General features: G+C 42.1%; 1 protein-coding gene across 2 annotated transcripts in view; it reads right to left on the reverse strand.

The window, feature by feature from the left end:
- Positions 1-21149, reverse strand: part of SMPD4 (sphingomyelin phosphodiesterase 4) — a 55764-nt gene that overhangs the window by 8865 nt on the left and 25750 nt on the right. The window contains exons 9-16 of one of the 2 annotated variants that reach the window (XM_040349335.1): positions 21039-21110; positions 16589-16672; positions 11263-11408; positions 6338-6428; positions 6138-6244; positions 2855-3018; positions 2542-2747; positions 1734-1973 (exon numbers count right to left, since the gene is read on the reverse strand). In XM_040349335.1, the coding sequence (XP_040205269.1) occupies positions 1734-1973; positions 2542-2747; positions 2855-3018; positions 6138-6244; positions 6338-6428; positions 11263-11408; positions 16589-16672; positions 21039-21110 (1110 nt within the window). The remainder of the gene's footprint in view (positions 1-1733; positions 1974-2541; positions 2748-2854; positions 3019-6137; positions 6245-6337; positions 6429-11262; positions 11409-16588; positions 16673-21038; positions 21111-21149) is intronic. The other variant, XM_040349343.1, reaches the window with a different exon arrangement.

A 21149-nucleotide genomic window follows, 5' to 3' on the forward strand; every position in this document is an offset into this window, starting at 1 on the left:
AATAAAACTTTGGGGGCAGTCTGTACACAACACTTCCACGGTTGTATTCTATCTCGGGCCGAGATAACCATAGGGGATTGTAAGGGTAGGACTTCCTGCCACACTTCCTCTGAGAGATCAGGCATATCCCGGCGTCAAACCGACGCACTTCCTCTGAGAGATCAGGCATATCCCGGCGTCAAACCGACACTTCCTCTGAGAGATCAGGCATATCCCGGCGTCAAACCGACGCACTTCCTCTGAGAGATCAGGCATATCCCGGCGTCAAACCGACGCACTTCCTCTGAGAGATCAGGCATATCCCGGCGTCAAACCGACGCACTTCCTCTGAGAGATCAGGCATATCCCGGCGTCAAACCGACGCACTTCCTCTGAGAGATCAGGCATATCCCGGCGTCAAACCGACGCACTTCCTCTGAGAGATCAGGCATATCCCGGCGTCAAACCGACGCACTTCCTCTGAGAGATCAGGCATATCCCGGCGTCAAACCGACGCACTTCCTCTGAGAGATCAGGCATATCCCGGCGTCAAACCGACGCACTTCCTCCGAGAGATCAGGCATATCCCGGCGTCAAACCGACGAACTTCCTCCGAGAGATCAGGCATATCCCGGCGTCAAACCGACGCACTTCCTCTGAGAGATCAGGCATATCCCGGCGTCAAACCGACGCACTTCCTCCGAGAGATCAGGCATATCCCGGCGTCAAACCGACGAACTTCCTCTGAGAGATCAGGCATATCCCGGCGTCAAACCGACGCACTTCCTCTGAGAGATCAGGCATATCCCAGCGTCAAACCGACGCACTTCCTCCGAGAGATCAGGCATATCCCGGCGTCAAACCGACGAACTTCCTCTGAGAGATCAGGCATATCCCGGCGTCAAACCGACGCACTTCCTCTGAGAGATCAGGCATATCCCGGCGTCAAACCGACGCACTTCCTCCGAGAGATCAGGCATATCCCGGCGTCAAACCGACGAACTTCCTCTGAGAGATCAGGCATATCCCGGCGTCAAACCGACGCACTTCCTCTGAGAGATCAGGCATATCCCAGCGTCAAACCGATGCACTTCCTCTGAGAGATCAGGCATATCCCGGCGTCAAACCGAAGCAGTCTGTTCAAGGCGCTTGGTAGCAGTGTGTATTGGGGTATTATAGTAAGTAGAAATAAGTTTAGCATGATCTGACTGAGAAAGCATCTTCTCAAGTCGGTAAATGTGGAATGATACACAAGTCAGCCCAAATTGAGCAGCCGCTGTATGTCGTCCCATTTCCTGATCGTGCACCTTAAATTGTATTACTTTATGGTTTTGATTTTGCAGTAATGACTACTCTGTTAATTTGATTTGTTTTTGTCTATTTTTATCGTTATACACTGGGCAGTGGCCCCTGCATGGGCACCAGTCCCTCACTGTGCGCTTTTGTATACCTTGTAAATAGCCAAAAAATAAATAAAATAAAAAGTAGCCCTGCAAACGAAGCAGAATTTTGGACACAGACAGCAAAACATTTCACCATATTATATTTATTTCCCACAATTTTTTGGGATTACACTATTTGTAGTTTCCTTTTAACAGCACTGGAGGCTTGCTTTAAAGCTCAGTTCTGCTCAGCTTTGATCTAGTAACAAAGGCCATCTATTCATATACATTTACTATATACCCCAACAATGACACACACGTGGGAGTTCGTGACACACAGAGGTTTTACAGTATTTTGCGCACGCAACTTACCCTAAAAATAAGACAAAGAAATTCTAGGGCTTTTTCCAAATGTTCATCAGTCTTCTTAATGCTGTCATAGCCAGCCTCATCAATGTCATTGCCTGGGTATGTGTTGTTCAGATCAGTAGGACTCATTCCAAACCAGGAAAAGAAGGACTGGTTACCTAAAGCCTGGTTATCTGTGGAATGATCAGAGAGGGACCTGGCAGTCTGTTTGGCCTGTATGATCATCTGGGCAAGCCGTAAAACCTGTACAATAGAATAAAAGACAAGCAAACCTAGCTGATAACGTTTCTACAAAAATTACATATAGAGTGAATTTGTTGAACACTGAGATTAAAAAGGAGTTTGGGTAAATTGATAATTTATTAATAGTTTCAAGAAATTATCTGAAACGTAGATATTAAAAATTAAAGTGGGGCAGGAGGGAGTACAGGATCCAATACTCTTGTCACAAGATTTTACGTTGGGCACCTTCTCTCCCTCTCAATCAAAAAATAAATAAAAATCTCAATTTAAAGCTTTTGGCAGGATGGTAAAAGTAAAGTTAACACGAAACCGCAAACTAGCAACAGCGTGGCTGTATACTCTCTCTCCACCCAGCATGTTGCCTAACTCCACAGGAATTTAGAACAAATCACTTTACAACCTTCTGTAGCACATGCTCTGGGATCATAATACTCTTGTGAGTAACTTTTTTTTGTAATAAAAAGTTGCTACACCATGACAGTGCGTTTAGGCGTTATGTGCTTGATGGCTGTTTGTGAAAAATATCACATGTAAAATTGTATTTGGGTGGCCTGTGGACTACACTTACCAGACTCCGTGCCTCAGTGCTGAACATTTGTGTGTATTGGAAATCCTGCCCCTCCAAGCTGTACACGTGGCTCTTAACCTTCAAAGCAGTATCTAGAATTGTGGGCTGCCATGATGAAAGAAAGCTGCCACCAAGACTTGGGGACATAAGGAGTCTGTGCTGACGGTGAGGAATAACATGCTCTGGTTCTAGGAACAACTGTTCACCTATAGAAATACATGAAGAACATGACAATTTCACAGCTAAAAAGGTTACAAATAGAAACTACAAAATGTAGACAACTTGTGATAAAAACAGACAGACAATTCCTTACCCTTCTGTATCATCTCTGCCAGATTAGGCTGGGAGAAGACTTTGGCTACTCTAAAGAGCATAAAAGCATTCTTTTGGTTGACCAGGTCACTACGAATGGCCCGATTTAAGAAACGAAGAAAGAGCTTTGTGTATATAAGTAAATTCTCCTGAACAAAAGGAGCCCTGTGGATGAAGAGGATCATGTAGTGTTCTTTATTAAATGCCAACTTTTAAAACAGATTTTCTTTCATTTCAAAGCGCACTTTTATGACAAATTCAATAATTTTATCATCAAGAAAGATTTTCAACTAGATAAGAAAAATGTTATGTTAAATAAAACCAAAAATCTTTTTTTTATTTCTAAGTACATCATAGGACACAGAGGAGGTCATTTTCACAACTACAGTATTTGTGTTATGCTGCCACCAAACAAAAAGCTCATTTCAGTCAATCCTTAGTTTTGTAGTAAGCAATAAGAAACACAAGCAAGAGAGATTGACTCTCGTGTCCCGTGATTTACTCCAAGAAAAGGATTTTACAGGTAACCAAAAAAATCCTAAATTTCCTTAAGTGGTAGTAAACTGCTGGATGACAAAGAAAAAATAAATACAATATGTGGGACCCCTGGCAGTTTAAGTCATATTGTGCTAGTATGCAGTGGCTGCTTCAAGCATGAGTATTTCCCAAACGCCGCAAGTTTAGATGACATTCCCTGTACCCAGAGGTAAACCTTATTATAGGCTTACCTGTAGGTACAAGTTAAAAAGCAGAGTTTACTATCAGTTTATTCGAACAGATCTCAATTATTCATGACTACCCAGGATGTCTCAAAAGCACAGAACATGAGGGGAGTGCAGCCAGGCCAACACAACCCCAAACAGAAAAGAAGGGGGAACCCCACTACAAAACCTCAAGACCTTCTGCCCAAAACTTGTCAGTAGAGGCATAAATATCAACCTCAAACTAAGTTAACCGCTTGTTGACCAGTTACTGTACATAAATGGTGGCTGGATGGCTCTCCTGCGCAAATCGCTGTATATAATCGGCTGCTCCTTTAAGAGCCATAGCAGGCTCACGCACGCCGGGGGACCTGATCGCCACGGGCCACCCACGATAGAGGGCATGAGAGCCACAAATGGTATTTGTGTATATAAACAAACAAATCCTCGTTCTGACAGAGGAGTAGAGACAGATCTGCTGTTTGCTGTAATTACGAACAGGGATAGGTCTCCTCCCCCAGTCAGTCCCCCCCCACAGTTAGAAACACTAACTAGGGAACACATTTAACCCTTTAATCGTCCCGTTAACCCCTTCCCTGTCAGTGACATTTACACAGTAATCAGTGCATTTTTATAGCACCGATCGCTGTATAAATGTCAATATTACCAAAAACGTGTCAAAAGTGTCTGATCTGTCCGCCACAATCCCGCTAAAAATCGCAGATCACCGCCATTACTAGTAAAAAAATAAATAAATAAAAATAACTGCCATAAATCTATCCCCTATTTTGTAGACTCTACAACGTTTGTGGAAACCAATCAATATACGCTTATTGCAATTTTTTTTACCAAAAACATGTAAAAGAATATATAAAATCGGCCTAAACTGATGAAGACATTTTTTTTATTTTTATTTATTTACAATTTCTGTCACTCTGTTTATAGAAGAAGAAAAAAAAACGCAGAGATGAGCAGATACCACCAAAAGAAAGCCCTATTTGTGAAAAAATAAATAAAAAACACGTTAATTTTGTTATGGTACAGCGTTGCACAGCCGTGCAATTGTCAGTTAAAGAAACGCAGTGCCGTAACGCAAAAAATGGCCTGGTCATTTAGGGGGAAAATCCTTCTGGAGCTGAAGTGGTTAACGATTAAAGAGAAGAATCTTCTTACCAAAAGATAGAAGCACCTTCTTAGAATGATAAGCATTAGGACAAAAGGATGGCAACACAATGTCCCGATTCAGGTGGAATGAAGAAATCACCATAAAACAAAGGACCGGGAGAGGTTACCTTCAGGAAAGTGCAGCCAACTCCAAGACAATGCATAACCATCAAAAAGACAACCTTGCACTAAGAATCAAAAGGTGAATCCCTTGGGGGGATTCAAAAAGAGAAGACTGCAATACTAAGAAGACCAAATTAGGATTCAAGGAAGACAGATGTGGACGCCACAGGCAAAAATCAATGCGACACCTGTGACAGACCGCTGGCACCCACCCTGGGTGCTTCCGCCAAGATACAGCTTCCTCCACTCTGGAACCAGGTATTATATCTGGACATTGCACCCAAGAACTAGCTTAGGTACAAACTGGAACCGACTTTATTGTAAATTCGCACAGAATAGATGCCACACAAAATCAGGTAGGAGCTTGATCACTATCCTAAACAATGCAAACTGTAAACAGTAATATCAGTACATCCAACAGTGCATCCAATGAACATCTGACAAACAGTAATCTAATTAAAAACAGTAAGTTTTAGCTCTTTTCAGATAACTCCAGCATTGAAAAATCTCACTTCATTCTCTGTTTTTGAGAGGGCTGGTGAGCCGTATTTTCCATAATTAACCAAGACTGTACAGTGCTGGCATATATATTATCATCAGTTACAAACTAGTAACACAGACTGTGGGGGCTCTCAAATTTGACTGCAAACCTGGAAATACACTTTAATCTGAAGTGTGTTCTTGTACTATTTTAATTTGTATTAAGAGGAAAAAAAGCAGTGCTGAAAATTTTAAGCAACAAAGCACATCCTGCGTTAGCGATCAGTCACAGCAACAGACTTCCTATAAAAGGCCGATTGCATCACTGCCTCGAGAAATACTTTGCAGGCAGTGTGACGCCAAACAATGGTCCTTACCACCGCAATGAGGAGAAGGTTTTCTGCCTGTCCCTACACTACCACAATGATTGTCAGTCAGCTTGTTTTGCCCTCTGCTCCAAAACCAGCCATACGCACACCCACACACTCTGACAGAGGAGGCCATGTCCGCTTGGCCTCCTTGCTTTGTAGCATCTGTACATTAACAGTTGATCAGTGAAGCAGGCTCAGCTAGTGAAACCCCCAGTGTCAGTATTGTGCCAAGGCTTTAGAGGAAAAGGGCAGACACCGACAGAGGCTTCACTTCTCGTATGATGCTCCAAAAGTAAAGGAATGGCTTGATTATTGTGAGTCTAACAGGCCAAGACATGAGATGTTGGCTCTGTTCATTTAAAAGCTCAATACATACAGCTGAAAGCTGATCAGAAAAGACTACTGAAGTATATGAAGATTATAGCTTGAATGTCTGGGTTCTCACCATTTCTCTGCAACACTGCGAATCTGTGTCTCACTGCTAGTTGGTGAGGCTCCTCTTTCCGGAACATATCTCCATGGTTGCAAATAACTTAGCCATAACTCCAGTACCTGCAAATATATAGGTCAGTGATTTTTGCACATTTCAATTCACCAGATGAACATATAAAACACCTGAAAGTAAAAAGGTGTCAAAACACATACCACTCTGAAGGAAGCATCAAGAGGCCAGTGTCCAAAGCAGTGCTGAAGGAAGATGTACAGCTTCTGTTGTATGAAACGAGGGATAACAACCCTGGCAGGGATATAAAGACAAGCAGCATATTAAAAGTTGATCTGATTTACATATTCCAGAAAAAAAAAAGAACTTTTCAAACTACACATGGACTTTGGAGGCTGAATCCCTGACTGGCTTTGCATGTTTCTTTGGGACAGCACAAACAAGATGTGCATTATCTTGGCATTGCCTCCACATACACTGGAGTTTCATCTTCGCCTGCTGCATTCCCCTTGATGTCAAAGAAAGAGAACAGCAAGAGCTACCCTATAATTGTACTAAAATGCAGAGATCTCACTGCGAGACGCCAGAGAGATAAAGAAGCCAGTGGGTAAAAACTGGGTATACAATTTTTTTTTTTCCATTCAACCAATGGGTCGAGCAAAAAAAAAAAAAAACAACTCACAAATCCCTGCTGCTGTGCTATTGTATCCCCCCCCCCCAACCAGAGAACCGAGATCAGAGTTTGCAGCCAGTGGATTATCCACTACTGGTTTCTGCTAAACCAGCTCTCTTTTGAACAGAGAGAAGAACACACAACCTTAAAGTCAGCCAGTTCTTGTTGAACTGCCCGACTTTAAAGGACGTGTGTACCAGGTGTAAGAAATAACAGATTTGGCTGGACTGACACTTTACATTTTCTAATAAATGGCAAAATAATCAGAATAAATACTTCATAAGCAATACCACACGTGTTTGAATTACCAGTTTTTAATCAGCATGGAAGGGTCAGTTATTTATTTAAATTCAGGATTTAAAAAGGCATAGCCCAAGCAACCTGAATCCATTAAAAGATGTGCGGAAATAGAAAATATTTATACTTTTTTGGATGCTAAAGAAAAAGACAAAAAAAGATGGCAACACAATGTCCTGATTCAAGTGAAACAAAAGAAACCACCTAAAGCAAAGAGGATCGAACCATGTAAAGAAACATGAAAAGGTTCCTTGTAGGAAAGTACAATAAACTCCGATACTCTGTGAGCCAAGGCAATGGCCACCCAAAAAGAAAACATTGGGCCAAATCCTCAAAAGGGATACGCAGGCGGAACTGCTGTTCAGCCTGCGCATCCCTGTGCCTATCTTTGGAACTGATCCTCAGAATCAGTTTTCCAAAGATAGGCAGAAGATCCGACATCTGTAAGAGACTTACACTGTCAGATCTGCCGCTGGGGGCATTTCGAGTCGAAATGCCGCTTTGCGTATGCAAATGAGGACTTAGGCAGATCCACAAAGCTTTTTAGCTTTGTGTTTTCTGCGTAAGTTACGTTTTGCATGCGTAAAATTAGGGATGCTTTTACAAAGTGTAAACTAGTAACACCTTGTAAAAACATACCTTTTTTTCGATCGCCGCGTTTTTTTTTAAATTTCAAATTTTATTTTTCGCCGCGTAACTTTTTTTTTTCCCGACGCAACTTTATTGTCCCGTCGCAATCCACAAAGCCCGACGTAACGTAATTTTGCGCGCTGCCCGTCGGGGAAAATGACGTCACACGCATGCGCAGAACGTCCGGCGCGGGAGCGCACCTCATTTAAATTGTCATCGCCCCCTGGATGAGAAGACCGCCTTGCGACGGAGGCACTTAAGTTACACAGCCGAAAATTTCTAGGTAAGTGCTTTGTGGATCGGGCACTTAGGTAGAAATTTTCCACCAGTGTAACTTAACTGCTAAAAGTTAAGTTAGGCAGGTTTTTTGAGGATTTGCCCCATTGAGTGTAAAAAGTGGCAATGGAATCTGTCTGAGTGGTTCAAAAGGAGTTTGCAAAACCAACAAGACCAAATTAAGGTCCCACAGAGATAGATAAGGGGGTCACACAAGAACAATCTGGGTGACATTCTGAACAAAGCACTGACCATGGAATAAAAAAGAAAAGCGTACAAAAAAACAAAAACACAACTTACAGCCAAGGCCAATATTTGTGCCCTGATGGTAGTCAAAGCCATAGATACCTCCAGACCAAATTGGAGAAAAGCTAGAATCTGCTGCACAACGTACTGTTGAGGATTAAATGCAAGACGTTCACGTAAAGTAAGCCTTCCAAGCACAATGGTACACCTTCCCGGAGGTTGGCTTTCTAGTCCTAGGAATCACAGTCAGAAATTCTCAGGACCTGGACTTTAACTGCTATGCTGTCAAAGCCAGTGACCATCAGGCAGGGCTGGCCGATTTGGAGAGCCCACGGCTCAGCTGCTAAGAGGTCTAAAATGTTTGCATACCACTTTCTTCTTGGAATATATGGTGCAATCAGGATTATAAAAAGGCCTTCCATCTTTGTCCTGTGAAACAGACAAGGAAGGAGTTGAAGTGGAGGAAAAGGCATGGCCAGAGGATCCCTGATGCAGGACAAACCTGTCCAGTTCGCTGTTGAATCTGGACGTCAAGAGATCCGCATCCAGGTGAGAGTCCAATCTTCATGTGGTGCACTGCACACAGACTATATCAAATGGTGTGAAGAAATAGCTGCATGGAATTATAAACGTTTTGTTTATGAGCAACTACTTTATGAACACAAGAACTATAAAACAATTTAGTTTATTTTTAGGTGGAATCATGGTTCTTAAATCACAATAGAGCACTGGTATCCTTTTAAAATCACATTAAATCACATACACCAAGAAGCCCACTGTGGTCGTTTGTGTCACACAACTCTGGACCCTGAGCTTCCTCCAGAGAGGATTCCCAATTCCAATGGCGTTCACTTCTTCCTCCTTGAGAAGAACTTCTGATACTTCATCTTCCCAAAACAGAACAGGAGGGGATGGAGAACGCCCATCTTTACATCATAGGTGTTCCAGACTAGTGAAAACTCCTGAGAGCCAATCTTGCAGTCCAGAAATGGTTCAGAGAATTCCTCCCATTACACAATGGAAAAAAACAGGATTGTGCCCCCGAAACAGCAGAGATAACAGATAATGCAAGTATTCAGAGCTAATCTCATCCATATGGGAGCGATTGCTGGGTGAACTTTGCAGGGGTAATAGTAACTGATCCATGTAGGAATGCTTACCCCAGGAATATTGAAAGTACTATTTATTGCTTGAAAATTGCAAATCTGCTGAATACTGTAATATAAGAGCCTAGCACAGTCAACAAAGTTGTTGGCGTAGAAGTAGACATAAAGGAAATCCTTATGCATGTTTCAAGTGATTTGTGAAATGGATAGGAAGATAAGATACATTTTAACCACTTAAAGACCAGCCACCAAATACTACCAAAAATATGTAGAGGAATATATATCGGCCTAAACTGATGAATACATTTGTTTTTTTAGATATTTTTTGGATATGCATTATAGCAAAAAGTACATTTCTTTCGCTTTTTGTTTGTTTATAGCGCAAAAAAGAAATAAAAACCACAGGAGGTGATCAAATACCACCATTATAGTAAAACATAGCCTGGTTATTAAGGGGGAATATTCTTCCGGTCCTTAAGTGGTTAAAAAAGACACTCAACACTGAATCGAGTCACACAAAGCCAGTTTGTTGGACATTTGTAAATAAATCATGCCATCCAGTGTTCAAAAATGCCGAGTTTTATCCAACAAATCCCCACTCCACACACTGATATCTTAGAAATGCTTGAGCTGAAATTCTGAACCTTCGTTTGAAAATGCTAGTTGCTTAGCGATTTTACTAATCCATAGATGGTGGCAACAGATCTTACAGAGGTAGGACACAAATAGGGGTGCAACGGATCAAAAAACTCATGGTTTGGATCGTTCCTCTTTATTGACCCTGTCACCTCCAAAAACAGGAGTCCTAGCACTTGTGCTAGAACGCCTATCACAGCTGAGATGGGAAGAGCACTGCTTACCCCTCTCACTGTGTACATAGGCGGCAGGGACAGGAGACAGACTCGGCAGGAGACAGAGCCAGCCGGGAGAGGTATGTGGGGGGAGAGGGGAGAACGGACGGCAGCACACATTTTCTGCTAGAAAGCAACTCACCGCCCCCGTACGTTGAAACCGTCTCCGCTCTGCTCGCACACAGCCCCGCCTCCTCCTAACCCCACGCTGTGATAGACAGAACACATCCAAGCATTGGACCCATATTTTGTCTATCACAGCGCAGGGTTAAGAGGAGGCGGGGCTGTGTGCGAGCAGAGTGGAGACAGTTTTAATGTGTGTTTTACTGCTCTGCAATCCCGCAGCATGCCGCGGATCACATGTGTGCTGATTCGAAGTCATTGATCTGTGCGGATCACGGATCAATGACGATCCGTTGCACCACTAGTCACAAATAGATTATATAGTGCAGCCATGTCCAATTCCTTCTAGTGTCACCTTTTTAGGGAGTTATGATCCCCATTGTCAAAGCAGAACTAAAAGTGGCTCACTATGCAATGGTACAATCTCCTTTAGATCTACCACCAACTACTTGTGCAAGGCCTACCTGATTTGAAACAAATTGAATTAATTTTTCAGTTGTGTCCTCCTATTACATGGTTTTGGTAAATCTAAATGGAAATTGTATAATCTGATTGCATAGTGCATGGCCAGCTTAATTTCAAATATGAAAAAGCTTAGAAGCAAGCAGGTTAATTATTCGAGAAAACAGATGTTTTGTGAAATGTACACTGAACTGTGCATGCTCAGCTTACATTTTTGGCACAGGTCCAAGGTGCCAGGATGATCAAGTCATGTCATCCTGCGCTGGGCAATCAAGATCGCCAAAGAAGATGGTGGCAACAGATCTTACAGAGGTAGGACTTTTGGAGATGAGGCAAGTATTTCCCCTTAATTTCAAGTCAAAGACTATACTGGGTTTAATCTGAAGACAATATATTACATCATAAAAAATGTATAACATATATATAAAAAAAAAAAATCACACACACACACACACACACACTACCTTTTAAGTTCTTCCAGCGGACTTGGCGTGTGGGAGTGAGCAGAAGGAGACGACTGCTCAGGTCTCAGACTGTTAGCAAAAGTGTGCAAGTGTTTTACTAGAACTCGGACCACCAAAACATGTTCCTCTGAGGGTTGAAAAGACTCCTGCAATCAGTAAAAACAGTGTTACATCTGTCAAGAATATATTTCAACTGCATGAAAAATCTAAATCTAAAGAGCACCACCAGCCAATAAATGAAACCCAAGCAATGATCACAGCATATAAAAAGGACAGGAGGCAGACAGAAATACATATTTGTGTAGAGAAGACAGCATGCACCCTTTTTTCCCTACAACATAAATGTTCCTGCACACACAGCTTTTGTAGTTTTGTAAGGGGTGATCTATCCGAACAGGACAACTTGCATTCCTGTAGGCCATGCAACATTGTTGCAAATATTAAAGTTATGTTTTAGCCCCCACAAATGGTTAAGTACTACAAGTCATATTGACCTACTTACAGGCCTGTTAAATTTGACGATAAATGTTGTCATTACTTAGATAACATTTACATATCGTTTTATTTTTTTCTCTCCTTTTCAATTGGTGGCATTCTTCTGTTACACAATGCTAAAATAAGTAAAGTTAAAAGAAAAAGAAAAAAAAAAATCGAAATATGAAAAAAGAATCAGCAGCAAAATAATTGCAACGGAGAAAGGGGGGAGTTAACTAGAGCCGATTAGGATTAACTAATGCTGGGTATACACAGGAAGTTTTTTTTTTTTTTTTCGTTCAAACCAGCAGGCTGAACGAAAAAAAAACAAAAAAAACAAAAACAAACACACAACAGATCGCCATACTAACATGTTTGTGCAGCGATTTCCCCACTTGGCTATTGTGTTCTGACAGGGGGGACTGGCATTCCTGCTATGAAATACAAAGCAATTACCCTCTGTAATTTTTATAGCTCTCAATTGTTGGTATTAGCAGTGTTAGGCCCCTTTCACATTGAGGCGTTTTTCATGCGGTACAGCGCTAAAAATGGCGCTGCTATACCGCACGAAAAATCATGCCCTGTAGTGTTCAATGTGAAAGCCCGAATGGCTTTCACACTGAAGCGGTGCGCTAGCAGGAGCGCACCAAAAGTCCTGTTAGCCGCATCTTTACTGCGGTATAGGTGAGTGACAAGACAATGAAGTATATTGTTAGGTAACACAGGCAAGCGGCTATCTAGAGATTAGTGTTGCCATCAGCAAGATCACTAGTGCCCTATGCTGCTGTTCTACATCTAATGTGCAATGGTTAATCCTATAGCAAGATGGATAACAAGAGAGCTATTGTCTGACAGTTTCAGGACAGGTCTTATGATGCTTTGCTTCCTTTTGATACATGATGCAGAAAATAAGTAAAATAGCCGATCCAGTGGAGTTGCAGTTCCATTTATTTTTCATGGTGACAAACTAAGCCCATGCATTGCAGTGTATCACAACGTACAGTAACTGCACCCGGGAAAAAATGACGCATGTCCCTTTTTTGGTCTGCTCAAAATAAATGGGCTGCCCAAACACGACACACGTTAACCTTTGGCGCAATGTGTAATATCACTTGTGCAATAAGCAACACATGATACCAGAAAAGTGTAAATCGGTTCTCAATACAGGAAACGGGATGGTGGTTCAGTGGACACTTTGCCAGCTTACAGCATTGTCATAAATCAACATATTCTAGATGCCTAGGCTTACAGAACCCCTTATATGGCAGCTCACAGTTAACCTTTAGATCACAGGTGTCAAACAAGGCCCGCAGGCCGAATCCGGCCCTCCAAGCCATTTCATGTGGCCCTCGCACCTCCAGCTCTCCTCTGGTCCTACTCCAGAACCTTACTTTCAGCTTTCAAGCAATGCATCCAGCTTCTTCCCAGCAACAGCATAAGGAAAGGGGGGTGCACTCTGATGTAGGGAGAGTGGGGGACTCAACTTCTGATGGTGGGGTGGCTCTTGACATCTAATGTAAGGGGAGGGGATGTGCTGGACATCTAATCTTGCAGATACAACCGGCCCTTTTGAGGGTAATCATAATGCTGATGCGGCCCACGATGAAATTGAGTTGGACACCCCTGCTCTAGATGAAAGGTCCTGTAGGCAGGCATATACAATTCTACACATCTGTAAAATGTAGCTTATCCTGCGGTCTGTGATAACACGAGGGGGGGTATCAATACTTTCCTACAGCAAGGCAGGAGCAGAGTTGAGGTGGAAGTTCAGGCAAAAACAGCGCTAAACCTGCTCTCTGCCAAATTCTAAACCTAATCCATCTAACCCTGTAAAGCAAAAATCGCTAGATTTACATTTAAGCCTCTACCAGAAGCCCCATAGTAAGTCTATGTGTGATGTCACTTGCCAGTCGTCGGTCCTCTCCTGTCCACAGCTTCCGCCGCTGGAAAGCAGACTGGATCAGCTGCAGAATAGGCAAGTACAGAAACCTTTTCTTTACAGAGTTAGATGGATTATATTTAGATTGTGGCAGAGAGCAGGTTTAGAGTTAGTTTTTGCCTGGACTTACACTAAGGGATTCCTCCCTCAGCTGCTCTAAAGTAGCACTAGATTGGATGCAAGAACCACAGAAGTGTAAAAATCCAAGGGATTTTCAGATGTGTTACTAATAATGGAATACCCCTTTAAGGTAAACAGAACACTGGTGCATGGCATATATATATATATATCTCTCACACACACAGACCTGTGAGGTGTTACATCAGAAATGAAAATCAAACCTCAATCCCACGAAAGCTGCTTCCACCTACCAACACTCATATGTGTCGGATACCAATATAAAACAAATAAAGGTGTAGCACTAGATCACAATATACCACCATTACACTGATAAGGTGGTATCCAGCTATGGGAGGATCGCTGTGGAGGATAAGGTACGCATAAAGATTCAGTTTAACCACTAGCCGACCGCGCACCGTCATTATACGGCGGCAGGTCGGCTCTCCTGGGCGAGAGCCCGTAGCTATACGTCCTATCGTATAGCCGCCACTAGGGGGCGCGTGCGCGCCGCCGGGGGCGCGTGCGCGCCGCCGGAGGCGCGCGTGCTCCCCGCTCGCCCCCGACTCCCGTGCGTGTGCCCGGCGGGCGCGATCGCCGCCGGGCACACGCGATCGCTCGGTACAGAGCAGGGACCGGGAGCTGTGTGTGTAAACACACAGCTCCCGGTCCTGTCAGCAGGGGAAATGCTGATTTTCTGTTCATACAATGTATGAACAGAAAATCAGTGTTTCCCCTAGTGAGGCCACCCCCCCCCCCCACAGTAAGAACACACCCAGGCATACTTAACCCCTTCCCCGCCCCCTAGTGTTAACCCCTTCACTGCCAGTGGCATTTTTATAGTAATCTAATGCATTTTTATAGCACTGATCGCTATAAAAATGCCAATGGTCCCAAAAATGTGTCAAAAATGTCCGAAGTGTCCGCCATAATGTCGCAATACCGAAAAAAAATCGCTGATCGCCGCCATTACTAGTAAAAAAAATATTAATAAAAATGCCATAAAAATTCCCCCTATTTTGTAAACGCTATAACTTTTGCGCAAACCAATCAATAAACGCTTATTGCGATTTTTTTTACGAAAAATATGTAGAAGAATACGTATCGGCCTAAACTGAGGAAAAAAAATGTTTTTTTATATATTTTTGGGGGATATTTATTACAGCAAAAAGTAAAAAATATTCATTTTTTTCAAAATTGTCGCTCTATTTTTGTTTATAGCGCAAAAAATAAAAAACGCAGAGGTGATCAAATACCACCAAAAGAAAGCTCTATTTGTGGGAAAAAAAGGACGCCAATTTTGTTTGGGAGCCACGTCGCACGACCGCGCAATTGTCTGTTAAAGCGACGCAGTCCCGAATCGCAAAAAGTACTCTGGTCTTTGGGCAGCAATATGGTCCGGGGGGTAAGTGGTTAAAGGGGACACAAGCCATACATAACCTGACATTTATATGTGGGTCCTATTTGTCAGGTGAGAGCACATCTGGTGAAAGGGAAATCACTGCAATGTGGAGTGGTGGTGTGCACCGACGTGGTGAAAAAGAGAAGAATGAATGTGTTTGTTTTACACACTTTGATTATTACGTTTGATATTTACATTAGCTTTTTTAAACTTAAATTATATGTATGACCTTTACCATATAAAACACAGAGGCACAAGATATATTTAGTGATGCACAGATGTGGTGAATAAGGCCCCTTTCACACGTGCAGACTGTTCACATCCACCTGACAGATTTTTTCAGGCGGATCTGAATGGTCGCTCCATACATCTCTATGGCGCGAAGGATGTCAACGGTGACATGTCCGCTGACATCCGATCCTCTCTGCTAAAGTCTGACGGATGAAAACAATATTTTTTCATCCGTCTGGCAGATTGGATGAAAACGGACAGACGGTCTGCGGAGGAACGTGGAGATCCGACAGTTCCGTTTCTACACAGAGATGGACTAGTCATCCGCCGGCTCAGCGGGGATCAACAGAGCGATCCCCGCTGAGCAAACGGATGTCTAAAAATGGATCAGCATGTGTGAAAAGGGGCCTAAGAGAAAAACACAAGCGTTTTCAAGAGAGATTCTATTTGATTTTCACATTAGATTTTTGTTGTTTATCTAAGTGTTTCATTCTATAAAACACAAAAGGGGCAAAAGGGTACAAGTGGTGTTAAGTTGTGATCTAGCGCTACACCTCTGTTTCATAGTGCATTGCTATTGTTTGGCAAGTTTGTAATGAGAACTGATAGATCAAAGTGTAAATCACCTACATAACGTACAAGGGTGAATGCATCTTTTCAATCACAAAAGAAATTAACCAAAATCATATCCACAATTACAGATTGTCCAGCCAAAGCAGTTTAGTATTTTTTATAACAGGTCTCAGCCAGTTGCAGATAGCAAAGAGGTCTGATGCCTTTATTAGCAGAGAGTAAGCCTGCAGCAATTTACAAAGCAGAAGAGAAGCAACATCCACAGAAATATGTAAAAACCTAACTCTAGCCAAAACCCTTTTTGGTTTCATAGTGAATAGCACAAGGAAGGGTAGAAACCTTACTGTCCTGGTGACAAGAGAAGTTTTGACTGGAGTCAGGCTTCAACCAATAAGGACACATTCCTTAAAGCAATACACCACAGTCAACAATTTGTTAAAGTGCCCTTTAATGCAGCTTAAGATCAACTGTGTACAGCAGAGCCCCATAGCACATTGGCTTAGGTAATGTAAAATGGCAGAAAAAGCCCGCTTTCCCTCCCCTTTAATATGATTCACATGGTAGAATTTTCCCCACAAAGCTGGAAGTACTTGGTAAGAATGGAGGGACCCAGGTAGACCAGGAATAATGTACGAAGTGCTGGACACACTAAGCCTGTAGTGGAGAGCTTCCAGCTGGGAGATGCACACCGGAGCCAACAGGTGAAGAGAATAGGGAATGGGGAGGATTGAGAACAAAAGAAATAGAGAAACAAAAACACAAAATTATGAAATGAGAGAAAAAACATAGGTTGGAGAAATGACTGGGCATCATGAATGCAGAGATCCAAAACATTTCTCCAATGTACTCTTACATTAATGAAAGTAACATGTATGTTTGGAGTGTACTACTACTCCTACAATGCAACTAGACTGGTACATACATTTATTTCTCTAAAGCACCATATAAAAACTATACAAAAAAGCAAGACTCAGAGAAGAACTTACAAGACAAAGACTCAAAGCACAGAAAGTCATACAATGCAACACCGAGCCAAAGTTTGAAAACAGAAAATGACGCTAAAAATTGGATGTAAAGCCAATAGGGTACACATCTGAAAATTATGGGAGAGAAAAAAAAAAAAAAAAGTGTTTTTTTCTACTCACCGTAAAGCATTTTCTCAGATTCCTTTGAGGGACACAGACAATAATTAAGCAACCTAGGGCTATACTGTTGCCTACAGGAAAAATGGACACTAGACACAAGAAGACTGAAAGCCAAACGCCTTGATGCTATAACCCCTCCAATCTCACACCTGCTCAGTTGTAACAAAGGAAAAACAAACAATGGCATATGAGTGGAGGGAACCATGTTGGGTTACAGGAAGACAGCTTAAAACAATTTGCCGAGAGGTTTCCCGGGGTTATGGCTGAAGTTTTTTTTCAGCCAGTGGCTGGCTCTCTCATGAAAGTGGTCCAAGCAGCTCATTAGCCACTGGATCGCTTTCAGAAGAAGCGGAGGGGACGCCCCCTTCCCGCCAGCATTTCTTGGGCTTATTGTTTTTACAGACCCGCCTGAGAGCTGATCCGACTGTGTGACCAGATCTTCTTTGATCGCCTCTATAGCCTTGGAGGACAGAAGCAACAACATGACATCACTTCCGATCTAGGACAGAAGTAAACAATTGTGTTTTTGTTTTTAGCAAAAGATAAAAAAAAAAAAAGTAAATCTTTTGCCTTCAAAAAGGTAAAGAAGAAATGTGGGGTCTTTTTGACCCCAGATATCTCCATAAAGAGGACCTGTCATTCGTATTTCTATTACAAGGGATGTTTACATTCCTTGTAACAGGAATAAAAGATAACACGCAGAAGCGACCGCATATGAAAGTCACGCACGCATATGTAAACGGTGTTCGCAACGAACAAGTGCGGGAACGCAGGGCACCGGAAGTGACATTGGACGAGTTTGCGACTCGATATTGATATGCCTGTCTGATACTTCACATTGTGAGTACCTGTTTTTATTACTGCTGCTGACTCCAGCACTACTTCTACATTTAAACTTACCTGGGTCTTGAATCTACCTTCAGTGCTTGCTGCAGTACCCCACCTTTTAGACTTGGCCAGCGCGGGAATATCCTTTCATTACATTTACTTGGCCTAACATCATCTTTCATATTTTACACAAAAAAATTAAGATAGATATACCATGTGATATAAAAAAAAATTTGCAGCGATCACCATTTTATTTTAACACTGAACTAGTGCGCTTCTCTAAATCATCCAAACGATATGTAAACAGAAATATCAGAATAAGGTCATTAACCACTTAACCCCCGGACCATATTGCTGGTCAAAGACCAGAGCACTTTTTGCGATTCGGCACTGCGTCGCTTTAACTGACAATTGCGCGGTCGTGCGACGTGGCTCCCAAACAAAATTGGCGTCCTTTTTTCCCCACAAATAGAGCTTTCTTTTGGTGGTATTTGATCACCTCTGCAGTTTTTAGTTTTTGCGCTATAAACAAAAATAGAGCGACAATTTTGAAAAAAAATGAATATTTTTTACTTTTTGCTATAATAAATATCTCCCAAAAATATATATTAAAAAAAACTATTTTTTTCCTCAGTTTAGGCCCATACGTATTCTTCTCCATACTTTTCGTAAAAAAAAAAAAAAAAAAAAAAAAAGCGTTTATTGATTGATTTGCGCAGAAGTTATAGCGTTTACAAAATAGGGGGTATTTTTATGGCATTTTTTATTAATATTTTTTTTTTTTTTACTAGTAATGGCGGCGATCAGCGATTTTTTTTTTCGGTACTGTGACATTATGGTGGACACTTCGGACACTTTTGACACATTTTTGGGACCATTGGCATTTTTATAGCGATCAGTGCTATAAAAATGCATTGGATTACTATAAAAATGCCACTGGCAGTGAAGGGGTTAACACTAGGGGGCAGGGAAGGGGTTAAGTATGTTCCCTGGGTGTGTTCTAACTGTAGGGGGGGGGGGTGGCCTCACTAGGGGAAATTACTGATCTGTTCATACATCAGCATCCCTCTGTAACGAGCGATCGCGTGTGCCCGGGAAGGGATCGCGCCCGCCGGGCACGGGAGTGGGGGGCGAGCGCCCCTAGTGGCCTGCGCGAGAGCCGACGTATAGCTACAGGCTCTCGCGCAGGGGTTACCTAGTGGTAACTTAATACAATCCTTATAATCCGTATTTGAAATTAATTAAAAAACAAGGAATGTGTGAATATAGTCCTTTCAAGGGAAAAATAAAATAAAAATTCATCAGTGCCAGTTCAAGAATTGAATCCCAGACAAGCAACTCAATCCGATAGTAAACATCCAAGTGATTTATCCGTGTCCCAAACAAGATATAACAAATGGTGCTCAGATGGATGCCTTCACCACATATAACACACGCCTCTTACCAGACAGAAAATTATCTCAAGTTATAGAGACCTCAATCGCTCAGGGAAAGTCCAAAGAATTTAGCAGCAAGAGGGAAAGTCACCCTAATCCAAGCAATAAGTGATCCAAGGGCATCAAGCACATGGAATATAGCAGACTTGTAATGCAAAAAGAGGAAGACTTCATAGTGCAATACGTTTAAAAACTCCTCATGCGGCACAACGTCACAGAAGTATACGTGGTCAAGGCATCCATCTGAGCACCGTTTGTTATGTCTTGTTTAGGACACTGATAAATCACCTGGACCAGCTTGGTTCAAACAATACATTTAAAGTTAAATCGAACCTAGAGTTAGGCTTTAAAGGACAGGAAAAGAACAGGATTGTGCGTTCGGCCAGATTGATCATCAGAATCATTGCAACATGGCGTCACATTTTTGAGGACCTCAAACTTGTGTTCAAATGTTGGTTTTATTGATTGCCATCTCCATATACCGGAGTTGAATTATACTGTTGGTTACAGTTGACGTTTTTTTTTACCTTGGGTACTTATGCTGTTTAATAAATCCCTCTTACAGGAACTGTGTCCTTTAATTAAAATGTTCTGATATCTACAATGTATGTCCCCATGCACAGCTTTGAGTAATGGAAACAACTTGACTTAAACATATAGTAAAAACATAAAAACTGGGAAAACCTGAACTCATTGACTAACAGATTTCCAAGATCCCGTATGAATCTGCCAGTAGCTGTTGATAGAATTGCAAGATTTTTGTTGGGACAAAAACAAATATAGCTGAAGTAAAGAAACATCCATTATCTTAAGGACGCAAAGCAGTAGGGGCTAGTATGAGGTGGTAGGGGTATAGCCTCAAGGGGGCTGGCCTTCAGTCTTCGTGCCTAGTATCAGTTTTTCTGTAGCTGGCAATTAATAAGCCATGTCCCCCAATGGACGACTGAGAAAGAGGGGGTTAAGCATATGCTTTTAAGCAGGTCTTCCAAGTCTCACTGGCATGCGGCTTTGAAATCGTGTGGCTTCAATTGACGTTGCACGATTTCAAAGTTGGATTCAGTGTGACCAAAGACTTACATTTTATGTGCAAGTAATATCAGTTGTACAAAACTCATACTGTATCCAAAGCTACAGGTTGTGTGCAGAGTTCAACAAGATGCTCAATCTCTGCACTGAAAACACACTAAAATATTGTAAACGTGCAGCCACCTTTTCAAACAGTTCCCAGGTAACTGGAAAGCAATTACTTATGTGGTCTGTAAACTGGCAACTATTCTATGAACTGTGAATTTTCTAGACCTTTAGCGTCACCATTTACAGGGAATCTTAAACCTCAGCCATTTATCCAGGTATGAAGCAGCATGTTACTTCTCCCACCTAATAGCACTTGTGCCTGGTGACTAGCCCAGTGCTGTTACATGGGGCAGAAAGAGTGCTCAGCCTTCTGTAAGACTAGACAACTCAGTTTTGAGCCAACACAGGGCTTCCTTTAATGGCTTCTGACAATGGCAAGCATCTTCAGCTGTTACTACACCCTGCATGTGCAAGTAAATGTTACTTTAATAAATTTACTTTGCACATTTGCTTAGGTATGCATGCATACACATTACATACTGCAATTAAGCCATTACCTTAGCATGAGGAGACTGCATCTTGAGGTACATTTCATGAGAGTAATGATGAAGCCACATCTCCACAAATATCTGGGGAAAAAAAAGCCCAAAGTAAATGACTGACTATTT

Source organism: Rana temporaria, chromosome 1 (genome assembly GCF_905171775.1).
Source record: "Rana temporaria chromosome 1, aRanTem1.1, whole genome shotgun sequence".
Taxonomy (NCBI): Eukaryota; Metazoa; Chordata; class Amphibia; order Anura; family Ranidae; genus Rana; species Rana temporaria.